Raw genomic sequence first — 13,084 nt, 5'->3', positions numbered from 1 at the left:
CCTGTAACCTACATACTCTGCTCTGCCCTGCTCTGATCAAAAATGTTTCCGCTTAGATGTAGGAGAAAAAAAGAAGCCAAGCCTCCCTATTTTCACATCTCACTTTTCCCTTCATCTCCCAGGGTCCTTGTTGTTACAAACTCTTACCTTCCGCAGATGAGGGCTTCGGGTATGGGGGTGAGGTAGGATAGGGTGGTTCCTCTGCTCACTTCTGCCCTCTGCAGGGCAGGTGTTGCACTGCCTACCGGAGGTGGAAGGCACACCTTCCTACCATCTCTCTCCTCCCTTGTCTTCACACCACCGTAGCAGAGACACCTCAGGTCCACAAAAGCCTGCTGCTGTCCCTTACCTCCCCTCCCCCAGCATTCAGTCATGCCTTTCTCCCCCATGTAGACCCTAGGTTCCATAGAGTAGCTTATCCGAGTGGCTTTTCAAAGTCCCCTCTCCTTCCCACATCCTAATGCCTAGTGTGGCATTGGCCCCTAGGAACTGTTCAGTTTTCCTAACTCATTGCCCAGACACATTTCTGGGGCTTCCAACCACAGAACCAGAGGCAGCACTGACTTGCTCCAGGGACAAAAGTCCACCACGTGCTTGCTCCAGGGCACCCAACCCACACCACGGGCTGGTCAGAACCTCACCTTTGCCCTCATCTACTCCCTCCTCTCTTTCCTGAGCCCTTCCAGCCTATGGACTCACAAACAACCGAATTATCATCCTCCGGTCAAAATGACACACATAGGTTTCTCTATCCAGGACCCGCTCTGGGCCAGCAGTAAGGGAACAGAACGGCTTTCTCTTGCTCTGGGTTCAACTCACAGTGAATGAAGGAATGAACTGTTCCCAACTCTGAAGGGAGACACTCTACCTTTACCTTTCAGTCATCCACCCACCTGAGGAGACTTGTATATTTCAGTTGCCTCCTGTGTCCCCTCACTCCAGTTTGAGTAGGGGAATAAAATGAGAGGTTATACTGTCCTTTGCTCTAGCCACTGCTCCCACACACTGTCCGGAGCTTCTGTCATTCCCTTACCTTTGGGAAGGCTTGAAGCATCCCCAGGAACAGCAACCCGGCTGCCTTGAGTAGGATGCTCATCTTGGCTTCCCGCGTCTCCAGCGCCTGGCCACCTGCCGGCACCCTGACTCTCCGTGGTGAAATCACTTCTAATGTGGCTGCGCCTTCCTCGCCTTCCTGGGTCTCAGCTCTAATCCTTCCCTCCCCCAACTCTCTTACCACCTGTGATGCAGCGATCTGCTTGCCTGTGAAGTCTACGAGAGAAGGGGCCAACACATGCAGAGATGACTCAGGGCTAGCCACAGCGCACGCACGCACTCAGGGGGCTCCCCTTCGTTTTGAATGATCCGCCCCGGATTTGAAGAGGAACCGGGAAGCCGGCTCAGCTCTAAAGGTGCAGGACTCAGGAGTCTGAGAGGTACGGAGTCCTCAGGCCTCTAATCCCATTCTCCACCCCAAGGACTGGTGAAACTCTAAGCCCACATCATCAGGATTCTTTGGAAGGGACAGAGTGAGGATAGTTCCGAGAAAATGAGCTTTTCTTCATTGTAGTATTTGCTGTAAAATAAAGCCGTGTGTGGGGAATGAATGGGTGGAAGGATGAGGAAATGGACGGGTGGACAGATGGGTGAAGGAGATGAGTTGATGGAGAACAAATGCACGGATGGATAAGGGGGTGGATGGATCAATGTCTGAGTGGAAAGAGAACAAGTGGATTGGGATGTGGATGGATGGAAGGAAGCAGGAAGGATGGATGGAAGGGTGGGGTAGATGGATCGAGAACAAACGGGTGGTGAAGTGGAAGTGGACAGATGATAAATGGATGAGAGGATCACAGAATGAAGGGATGGGTGGATGGATGAAGAGAGATGGATGGATCTGTGAGCGGTTAAGTGGATGGGAGGGTGGGGGACGATTGAAGAGATTAGGAGTGGATATATGGATGGATGAGTGGGTAGATGATAGGAGGACTGATGAGATGAGGGGGATGTACGGATAATGGGTTAATGGGAAAATGGATGCATACAGCAGATGTATAAGTGATTGTCTGCAAGGCAGGGGGGTGGACTGACCAATGAAAGAACTATGTGAAGATTAGGGCACACAATTTATCAACCCACAGGTATCCCTGCCCTGCTTCAAATGTTTTGCCTGGAGAAGGTGGCTGGCACCCTGGAGCCTCATCTGAAGCCTGCCTTATCCTGTTCCCCAAGCTTCTGTTCCCACGTGGGGCTCCCCAACTCTTGATTCTCTTCTGTGAACACCTGCAGCAATGGTCACTGCTGAGCACTGACTAGCGGGTGCAACTGCTTTTGTCTGGTTTTGTTTTGTTTGTTTGTTCTGTTTTGTTTTCAAACATAGAAACCAACACTGGGAAATAGGCAAGCAGTCTATGTGCTCTAAAGATGAGACAGCGGCTTCTCTCAAGCCCAGAATGATGCAAGGACCTTTTGACTCTCACTCTTCAGTGTTAGGCCCCCACCCATTTGGTAGAGGTCCCCACAGGACACCAGCTACCAGTTCCTATCAGTATTTTCCAAAGTCCCTACAAACTTTCTGTCCCCAACATAGGCCATATCCTACCTGGAAAATCTCCCCTTCCTGTGCCTCTTCTGAAGAGTCACTCCAGACCCTCCCCTCAATTGATGATGCAAAATCCAGCTATGAATGATCAGAGGCCAGGGAGGGGCAGAGGAACCTGGAGACCATGCTTCCCAGAATGCGGCAGCTGTTCACAACGAACTGGTACAGGCTAAACACTCACAGAGAATAAAACTGTAGCATCCAAATAGCTTGCACCAGCTTAAACGAAATAAAAATTACACAATGTGAAAGTCCAACCTTCCTAGTAACCAAAGGCATGCAAATGAAAGCAATCTTTGTTAGCCTTCTGGGCCTTTAAGTCATTTGTGGGGTTTTTAATTTATAATAATAGTTATGGGGAAAGCGAGAGAAAACAACTTCATTCTCTGGTACTGACTAGTGGTACAACCTCTCTCAGAAAGCATCCTTGTCAGAAAGTCCTTGTTAGCAAAAGCAAGAGAACAAAATTTTTAGAAAGTTTACAACTCATTGCTTCATAATTTCACCAGCAAAACAGTGAAAATCGGCAGTCCAACTTGGAAATGAACAACCACAACAAAAGACTATAAATTCATAAAAGTCTCCTTAAACTGTATCTATAAACATCGGGGATACTCTGAGTCACAGTAGGAAATGAGTATGGAAGCTGAGATTCACCCATTTTATGGAATATTACACATCCACTCAAAATGATAATACTGTGGATATAGACGTTTGTATTTCCCTATCATCCTCCCTCAACACAGGTAACTTCTGCTCCACACGTCCTCAGGCCTTTGTTCAACATAGACCCTAGCAGAGATTCACTATGGCAAAGGGTCTCACCCCTGGAGACTCTTATCCTTTTAAAATACTGACTATTTTAGTGTGTGTACATGTACATGTGACACACACGAGTGTGAATCTTCATGCACAGGTGCCACAGGGAACAGGTGAAGTTCAGAGACAGCTGTACAGGATTGGCTCTCCCTTTCCACCTTGTTGTGAGGCAGGGTCTGTCTTGTTGACTCTGCTGCAGTATTGTGCACTCCAGGCTTGCCGGCCCAAGATCTCCCATGTTGCTGAAGAAGTGCTGAGATCTCAAGTGTGCCAGACAGTCCATATGTCTTAGAATGAGAACTATCGGCAGATTTCCAGCAGTTAGAGAAAAGCCAGCGTTCCTCAGGATCTTGTGAAACAGTTCCATCTCCACTAAGAGTCATTTCTTATCTCTGGCAGAGGGACATGGGCTCCAGGGACATATACCTACGGCTGCATTCCAAATCTCACGCCAATCTCTAGGCTCCCTTAGTCCCTCCTCACAGTGCTTGTTATGCATTTCAAAGTCCACAATAGTCTCCTCCCCCCAGCTAACATCCTTCTTATAATCTATGGGATTTGTCCACATCCATATTCTTCTCCATCCCCTCCCACACTCACCTTTCACAGATCACCCTGGTCATATCCAGTCTACTTCTTTTTCCTTCTACTCTCAAATTTCAGATGTCTCTGGATATTTTCTTCTACTCATAAACAAACAAACAAACAACCCGTTCCCTTAACAATACCATGGAAAGGCCATTTCAGTGGTTTCTTTACTGCTCCCTGCCTCTCTGTACACTCAGGCATTCCTGCAAGTGCTTTCACCCAGTGAGCCGTCTCGCTAGCCCTGAATTCTTGATTTGGTAGTACAGACTATGGCCGGTGTTGTCTGTTTCCTCTATGCTAAGAGTTTATGGGGACCTGCAACTTAAATCCTTTCAGAAATGTCATGGAGATCCTACTTTGGAAGACATTTACATCACCCCAAGAGAAAAGCATCCAGAGCCTCTTCCACAGCCCTTCATAGCTCGTGTTGCCTCACATGCCTTCTAGATTCCCCTGAACCTTTGTTCCTGCTCACCACGCTCTATACTCAGACCCCAGGGCCATCATTCTAAGGGCGGCTCTGCCACAAATACCTTTCAGCCAAAATGGCCACTTCCGCTGTTTTGTGTTTTAATTCTAGAGCTGATCTATCCATGTCATAACGTGCTGCGTTTCTCCTCTTCCCTAGGACGCTGTGGGTTCTTGGAGAAACAGCGCTCAGGGGCACGGAGGATCACATTTGTCAGGTGGCCATGGCAAGCAATGACTGTATCCTTCAGCCAGTGAGTGAGTGGGCTAGATCTGAGAGGTTAGCGTCCTAGGGAAGTAGCTGCTCCTGGGACTCAGAGCAGAGGCCCTGATGCCTTCAGCAGGTCCCAGGCAGTTCATGAACCCCTAAGCAGGTGTGAAAGTGCTTTGAACACCACGAGGGGAAGTCCCTAGCTTGAGAGCAGCAGCCCCTGTGTGGGGACTGCAGAGGCCTAAGCCTGCTGCAGAAGCCAAGTCCCCAGGCTTACCCGAGGCTGGAATCCAATCGTATGAGTCACTAGTCTTAAAACATTGTGTTGGTCAGATCTCCAGAGCAAGGACAGGGCCATAGGCATGTTGGGACGCTTTCGAAGGGAGCAGGAGTCGTGTTACTTAAAGGATGCTGAGCAAGATGCCAGTCCTGACTAGGCTCAGGAAATTCAGGGACTTCCCCAGTACCTGGGAACCCCAACCCCAAATGGCCCCAAAATACCCTCAGCAGAAAGAGATTGCTTCTGCCTAGGGCAGCAGCAGGCAGGTAGGCGTCTGAAAGTTGGAGCAAAGACTGTGCACCTTTCTCTTCAGTGCGACCCAGAACTTCTCTCCTTCCTTTCCCCTTCCTTTCCTTTCCTTCCTTCCCCTTTCCTTCCTTCCTTCCTTTCCCTTCCCCTTCCTTCCCTTCCCTTCCTTCCCTTTCCCTTCCTTCCTTCCTTCCCTTTTTTCCCTTTTTCCTTTCCTTTTGAAATAGGGTCTCAGATGCCCCAAGATGGCCTTAAATTCACTATGGAGCTAAGGATGACCTCGGCAATGTTGGAACTACATGCATGTATCACCACACCCAGTTTTTACTCCATGAGCGCTAGGCAAGCAGCCTACCATGTGAGCTATAGCATCCCACCAGCGATTTTCCTTGAGAACCTTAATAAAGCAGGGCTCTCCATTAGGTGGCTTCCTGGGATCATGCCCAGTCTCTCTCCTAGCTGGGTCCCAGACAGCTGTGCCGTATATAGGGCTACATCAAACCCAAGACCTGATACCATTTAGTGCCCCCTAAGGTCCACGTGTTAGCAGCTTGGTCTCCAGTGTGGTAGTGTAGAAGCTGCTGATGGATTCTTGAAGAGATGGGGCCAAGCCAGAGGTCCTTAGGCCTTTGGGGAACTTACCCTCAGGAAAAAAAAATTGTGCCCCTAGTCTCTCTGGATTGCTCTCCTGAGCTTTTTGTTTGTTTGTATTTTCTTTTTCTTTGTTTGTTTGTTTGTTTTGTTTTCAAACAGGGTCTCATGTAACTCAGGATGGTCTTGAACTTGTTCTACAGACAAGGATGACCAGTTGTTTCTTTTATAGGTGCCCAAAGGAAGGTTCAGAGTTGCTAAGTAACTTTCCTGAGTCCACACAGGGGAGCACAAAGATTTGGTTCAAGCCTTGTCTTTCTCTCGTTATCCTCTCTTAAGAGCACATGGGGAGGAGACTTTCTTGGCTTCCATGGCTGTGGGCCCACCGCTTCTCCCTGGGTGTATCGTGTGTGTGCTACCACTGCCTCCTCTTTTACGTGCCTAAACCCATGGGAAGCATTCACTGCTTAGCACTTTGTGCTGGAGAGCAATGTGGGAGGGTTTGCTAAGAGTGGGTGGGGGTGGAGGGAAGGAGGCAGGGGTAGTGGCTCTGGCTTGAGGTCTCTTCCTTTTGGGATTTCGGTTAAAGGGCAGACAGAGTGACTGAAGGATGGATGCCCTAGCTGCACTCATAGCTGTGGGCAGGTCCTAGCACCTCAGAGTTACTGAGTTTTGGCCGTCTCCCAGGGAAATGACTGCAACTAAGCAGGGCAGAAACCACCATGTCTATGACCTAGCTTCAGAAGTCTTCCAGTGCAGGTTCCAGAACATTCTGTGGTTACACAGGCCTCAGTGTAGAGGGGACTATATCCAGATTCCTGTTTCTTCCTCTGTCTAGCATGTATTGTTACTCACTTTGCAGCCAGCTCACAGTTATTACAGGATATGGGCTCACCATGCGTTTAACTGTGTCACTGTGTGTTTCCTTTTGAGACAGTCTCGAAGCCAGGCATTTGGTATACTCCTTTAGTCCCAGCACTAGCGAGGCTGAAGCAGGTGGATCTCTGAGTTTGAGGCCAACTTGGTCTACAGAGTGAGTTCTAGGACAGCTGGGGCTACACAGAGAAACCCTGTCTTGAAAACAGAAACAACAACAACACTAATAATAACAATAACAACAGCAACAACAATAATAACAATAATGATAATGATAATAATAATAATAATAATAATAATAATAAGTTTAAAAAATAAGAGTCTCAAATAGCCCAGAGTAGCCTCAAACTCATTATATAGCCAAGGATAACCTTCTACTACTCGTGGTCCTCCCACCCCTACTTCCTGAGTGCTAAGATTACAGATATGTACCACCATACTTACGTGGTTTAGGACACTTTTGGAAATTTGAGGGAAGAAATAGAAAGGGCATTGATCTCTTTCGTCTCCCAAGTCTGAGTCCTTAGGTGGCAGCACTTAGGTCTGGAGCAGAGCCTGGACCTCCCCTTCTTGTAGGATATGTGATCCAAGATACTTGCTTCTTCATCAAGGTGTGACTTGCAGGGGGCATTGGGCACTGTGGGCCTGTAGGAGAGAACCAGAGGCCTCATGCTCTTTCCTGGAGCCTCAGGGTTGTCAGGTGGGTGATCACTTCCTGTTCCTCTGGTCAGGTCAGCCTGCTGGTCACATGTTTCCTAAGGGATGCTTCCTTTGGTCTCTGGTACCAAGTTTAGGCCTCAGTCTCAGAGGTTTAAAAGATGCCAGGGAGGGTCTGGAGACTTAGTGGGGCCCAGGTTGGCAAGGGTCAGATCACTCCCTCTCTTGGGTGTTACCACCCTAGTGTCTAAAATTAAGGCTGGGAGTTAGTGATCCTAACGTCCCTTGAAGAGAGGTGGGAAGAACAGGCAAGATGGCTCAAGGTAAAGGTCCTGGCTGCCGAGCCTGAAAATTTGAGTTGGACCCCAGAACTCACATGGTAGAAGGAACCCAGTCACAAATGCACCATGACACGCACATGCACATATGCACACACACATAATAAATAAGTGTTAGACGTTAGGCATCCTGAGCTCACTGAAGCCACTGCGAATGGAAGTGAGTCATTTAGGCTTTCAGGAAACCCAGCATGGTCCACTATTAATCATGGACTCAGAGGCACTGAGCATAATAAGGAAACAGAACCAACAGTCAGTATCGTCAGTTTAATCATGAGATGCCCACAGAAATGTTTCTATGGGCGTGACCCTGTGGGGTGTTGGGACCCTGTGCATCTGGACCTGAGGAGTGTGTGGTATGATCTTAGCTTAAAAAGGAAGATTACCTCTCACAGGACCTTTCTTTCCTCTTCTGTGAAGTGGTGCCCCTTCCGAGACTTAGAAGAAACAAGGTCTGGGTCTGCTGGTTTCTTGAGAGGAAAAGAAACTACCAGAACATTGATATTTGCCTATCTTGTTCCATGCCTGGCAAATGTAGGTGTTTGGAAAAATGAGTGGAATGTAAGCCTGAGCACATGTTTAGTAGGCTTGACATCCTGGGTTTAATGCTCAGCAGAACATGATGATACAGACACACACACACACACACATACACGTATATGCATATATATATATATATGTGCATGCATATACTCGAGACACATGTAACACAATACATACACATGCACACACACATATGCATAGAACAAATAAATCCCATATGCTTACAAAGTATGCACAGTAAGCTTGCAAAGAGAAAATTGTTTTCAACTCTGGGAATATAGATACTTTGTGAAGTGACTTAGCCAGCCTATCCAGAGCTACAGTGCACACCCAGAGCTGGGGCTCCAGGGTGAACCTTACCCTGTCTAGGATGGTTGCTGTAACGTAAACACACACACACACACACACACACACACACACACACACACACAGACACACACACACACACACTGTCATGCACATGTCACTAGTTGCCATGGAATTCCCAGGACCCTCTGTTGTACAGGAACTTCTCTGAGGAAATCCACCTCCCGACCATTCATCTGTATTCCCCTAGGCGAATGCCTGAGTCTCACAAGAAGCAGCCTGTATCTGAGGGACTCCAAGGTAAATCACATTTTACTTCTTTGAATTTTCCAGAAACTGGTATCCTTGGCTCTTGTGAAGGTCAATGTTCCAGAAGCTGGAGGAAGGACTGGTGAATTGAGGCTCCACCTACTGGCCTGCCCCATTAGTCACTGCTTCTGGTCAGGGTCCTGAAGGTCTGTTATATGTAAATCATTTCTGGAGAAACCACTTGCTAAGTCACTGGCAAGTGTCAGGCCTCACATGGGCTGTTTTCTCAGAAGAACGCTGGAGAATGGGGCCAAAAGATTGTGAGTTAAGCCCAGCCCGACTGCTGTTTCCAGCTTAGTGCATGACAACAAAGACCTCCGCTGCCCACTTCAGCCAAACAAGCCCCTTTGTGGGAGCAGCCTTTGTCACATTTGTCTGGTTGTTTTAAAAAACAAAATCTTAAACGTTCAATCTTACCAATCAAGACTCAAGAGGCAGATGCCCGCTAGCTCCGAGAGGCAGAGAAAGCACCCAGCTGACCTTCCTACTCAGCAGTTTGAATGTCCTGAGCAGTTTGTAGTGAGAAGTTGATCTTTGGGTGGTATTTGTCAACTCAAGTGGCAATCCTGGCTATGGAGAACATAGCAGTAACCCCAAAGACGTTCACTGTTTGAAGAGAACCTGGCATAGGGCAGTTTTGCTTAGTGGGAGAATTATTACAATCCAGATAGATTCATCCTTGTGGGGCCTTGTCATCTTCTTGGAAACCTAACAGGTTACTGTTAGGAATGGTAGAAAACATTTTAAATGCCATGTTCAGCAGATCTCAGAAAGGTTTGAGGACAATAATCTATTAAGTACATCCAAGGCATACAAACTTGGTTTATAGCTACCTGCTTCAGACTCCAACCAGAAAACATATACAGGAAGCTAGAGGAAGCTTATTTCTAGACTTACTTAGTATTCTGCATGACTGCTAGTATCGTGACAGAAAGTTTAAATTACATAATGATCTTACAGATTTTGAAATAATACTTATACCTTAAGAAAAGTTTTAAAGAGTCAAATGAAAGGCCCACAGTATGAGACTAGTAGTCATAGAATAGTCCATTATTTTGTTTTCCTCTGTTCCATACCAAGTGGTTCTTCTGATAGGAGACAGAGATTTTGGAATTTCCTTTAATAAGCATGCAAGGGTTTAGAGAAAGAGTCACACTCGAATCCCCAAAACACCTTTAATTTTTAATTAAATTAAGACCACATAAAGACCATTTCCTACTTATGTCTGTAGACGGCAAAAGAGACAAGATGGAGTTGGGCGATAACACTTGGCTAATTTACTCTTTTTTCTTAGGACATTTTTTTTCTTGATGATCCATCCTTTTTCTTCAGATGTTTCATGTGTTCAGTGGTTTCTAGATTTGTCAATTGGATGCTTTTATTTTCCTGGAAAGATAAAAACAGAACCCTGCCCTAGTTCTAACTCCAGAGATTTCCCTTTTTGGCAGGTTATATCTTTCCTAGGGAAAAATGTTTTTTTTGGCAAAAGAAAAAGGATTACTTTTTAATTTAAAAATTCCTTTGAAAATTTGAAACTAAATATGTCTAGTTGATAAATATACCTATATTCCTCTATATATATTCAATATAAAGAAATATATAATATGTAGTACATAATAAATATGGGGAACATATATATTTTTCAAGGTTTAAGTGTATTTATTTTTATACCACGATGGACATTCATTTTGAATTCAGCCTACCTTTTGCAAGGGGCTTTTAAATTTAAATCACTATAATTGCTATATGCTTGCTTCTGCCTCCTAAGTACTGGCATCAAAGATGTGAACCACCGTCACATTGTTCACTATAACTCCAGAATCTAGAAATCAACTAATTGTTACATTACAGTATTGAATATACCAAGACTCTGATATCTCATATGAGCCTGTGTATAAGCAGACTTTCCTAGGTCAGGAGATGGTTTAACATTTTGTTGGACCAATGATGTCTATTATTGGTGACCTAGAATCTCTGGATGGTGAACATCATGTTAGGGTCATTGCCAGACGCATAAATGTAGAGTCCCCAAGTTTCCCTGTATCCCATATATTACGCATACCTTTTTAAAAAAATCTTAACTTGAATCTTTTTCCAGTTTTCAGAATGGGTCTCATTTGTAATTGAATGTGATTATCCTTGTTAGTTACCCAAGGAGCTAATGTTTCATAGCCCCATATAGCATAAAAGTACGTATTTTGTCCCCCAACAGTCAGGGTCTCCATTTGAGGGACAGGCATATATCTGAAGGATGGCTAAACTGTTTTTAGTACCCTGGATTCCATTTTCGAAAGTCCCAGAGAATGAGGGAACATAGATGTTTGCAGTCTTTGAGCACCTAGTCCGTTTTGGCCCAAATAATTTACGTAAGTCAGAGGTGAGGGATTGTTTGTTTTTATTTCTTTATTTATCTGCATCTCAAACGCTGCTCCCCTCCCAGAGTCCCTAATCCCATCTTCCCTACCCTTCTCCTCTGAGAGGGTGGGGCCATCTGGGTATCTCCCCACCCTGGAGCATCAAGTCCCTGACAAATTAAGTGCAACCTCTCCCACCTAGGCCACACAAGACAGCAATGGAGACTGAGCTGCATGTCTGCTACAGAAAGCCAGGGGCCTCCGTCCAGCCTCTGTATGTTTTTTGGTTGGTAGCTCAGTCTCCGAGTGGCCAACCAGGATGTTCTGCCTTCAGGTTCTCTCTTGAAGGAGGCTGAGGGGGGCGGGAGAGTGTCAGCAGGGGGCAAGACTTGGTCTTCTGAGATATTTAGGGTTTCCTTTTCTATACAGGGTTTACCTGTCTTAAGTCCAAGTTACTTTGCAGTGGTAGCTGACCTGTCTGAGTTCCTGTAAGGCCCAAAACTACAGTCTCTGGCATTTAGCACCTCAAAGTAAAACAACAGGGGATTAAGTAAAAGGATTTATTGCTGGTGCTCCTTTCTCTGGTGAGTGAGCCAGAAACATCTCTGGCTAAGTTGGTTAACTCTTTGTGAACCAGAGAGGAAAGAAAGGCAAATAATTAAGATGCTTTATATAGGAAGATCTGTACAGACACATATACATTCAAACATTCATATACCCACAGTACAGCTGGGTCCAACTGTCTGTCATAAATGACTCTGCAAGAATTAATGCATGCTTACATACATACACATATACCTACACACATACATATAGACAGACAGACAGACACATTTAGATAGATGGATGGAAGGATGGATGGAAGGATGAATGGATGGATGGATGGGGTAAAGTTCCCCAAGCCAAACCATTCAACCGACTACTTTTATTTCTTTTTTTCTGGTCTTTATATACCTTCTCAGAAAAAAGTTCTATAGAGAATTATCTCAGAGGTAAAATGTTATATAAAATGGGAGTTACAGAAGAATGTTGATATTAAAATCAAAGCAGTGTTTCATTGTAATGTACTCATATAAGTTCAAAGCAACAGTTTTCACATGGCCTTGCCTTATCGTTGTGCATACCCCTCTATGACTTTATCCCTGTACTGAAATGTTTTTCCTTTAACACAAATTTGTCCCAAGCCTATTTCTATTTTTAGTGTAGTGATAAGTACAGTGTATTTCTTATTATGCAGCCTTTCCTTACTATTATGAGGAATGGGCACATTTTATTCTTGATTCTAACTTTATCACATCCTTCTAGCAACTAAAACCATCTCAAAAAACTTTCTTCCTAAAATTACTTGAATCAAATCAGGAATTATATAGAATCATTATGTATTTATCTGTAGAGTATCACTACAAGACAGTGCATCTTGTAGGTCTGTAGAAATCTGCTCAAAAGGTGGATCAACACCTAGTGAGTGTTACATATTTAATAATAACAGGAAAAGCATATTAATAGCAGGAATCTTTCCTCAGATGTGATCTCCTTGGCCTTACCTAAAGAAGCAAATCCATCGTAGATTTACAGTCCATGGCAGAACCACCTCAGGAAGATCACCTGCTAGTTTTTAGCTTGGTGTCTGAAGACTCCCAGGAATTCATGTTAATTGACTCCGTTGGTCTTACTGTGGGGTTCCCATTCCCTTCAGGACCTTCAATCCTTCCCCCAACTTTCCCATGAGAGTCCCTCCCTCCCTCCAATGTTTGGCTGTGGGTATCTGCATCTGTTTCAGACTGTTGTTAGGTAGTAGAGTCTGTCAGAGGACAGTTATGCTAGAATCCTGTCTACAAGCATAACAGTATCATTAATAATGTCAGGGATTGCTAGTCTGTGCCTCCGCTGGGCAGA

General features: G+C 45.3%; 1 protein-coding gene across 1 annotated transcript in view; it reads right to left on the bottom strand.

Annotated features, from left to right (window-relative positions):
- Tnfrsf8 (TNF receptor superfamily member 8) overlaps positions 1–1,174 on the bottom strand; it is a 44,389-nt gene extending 43,215 nt beyond the window's left edge. The window contains exon 1 of the mRNA XM_032887593.1: positions 1,034–1,174. Within this exon, the coding sequence (XP_032743484.1) occupies positions 1,034–1,096 (63 nt within the window). The 5' untranslated portion in view covers positions 1,097–1,174. The remainder of the gene's footprint in view (positions 1–1,033) is intronic.
- Between the last annotated feature and the right edge of the window lie 11,910 nt (positions 1,175–13,084).

This window comes from Rattus rattus, chromosome 1 (assembly GCF_011064425.1).
Source record: "Rattus rattus isolate New Zealand chromosome 1, Rrattus_CSIRO_v1, whole genome shotgun sequence".
NCBI classification, from domain to species: Eukaryota; Metazoa; Chordata; class Mammalia; order Rodentia; family Muridae; genus Rattus; species Rattus rattus.
The sequence above is the reverse complement of the archived record's forward strand: the minus strand, read 5'-3'. Positions and strand labels throughout refer to the sequence as shown.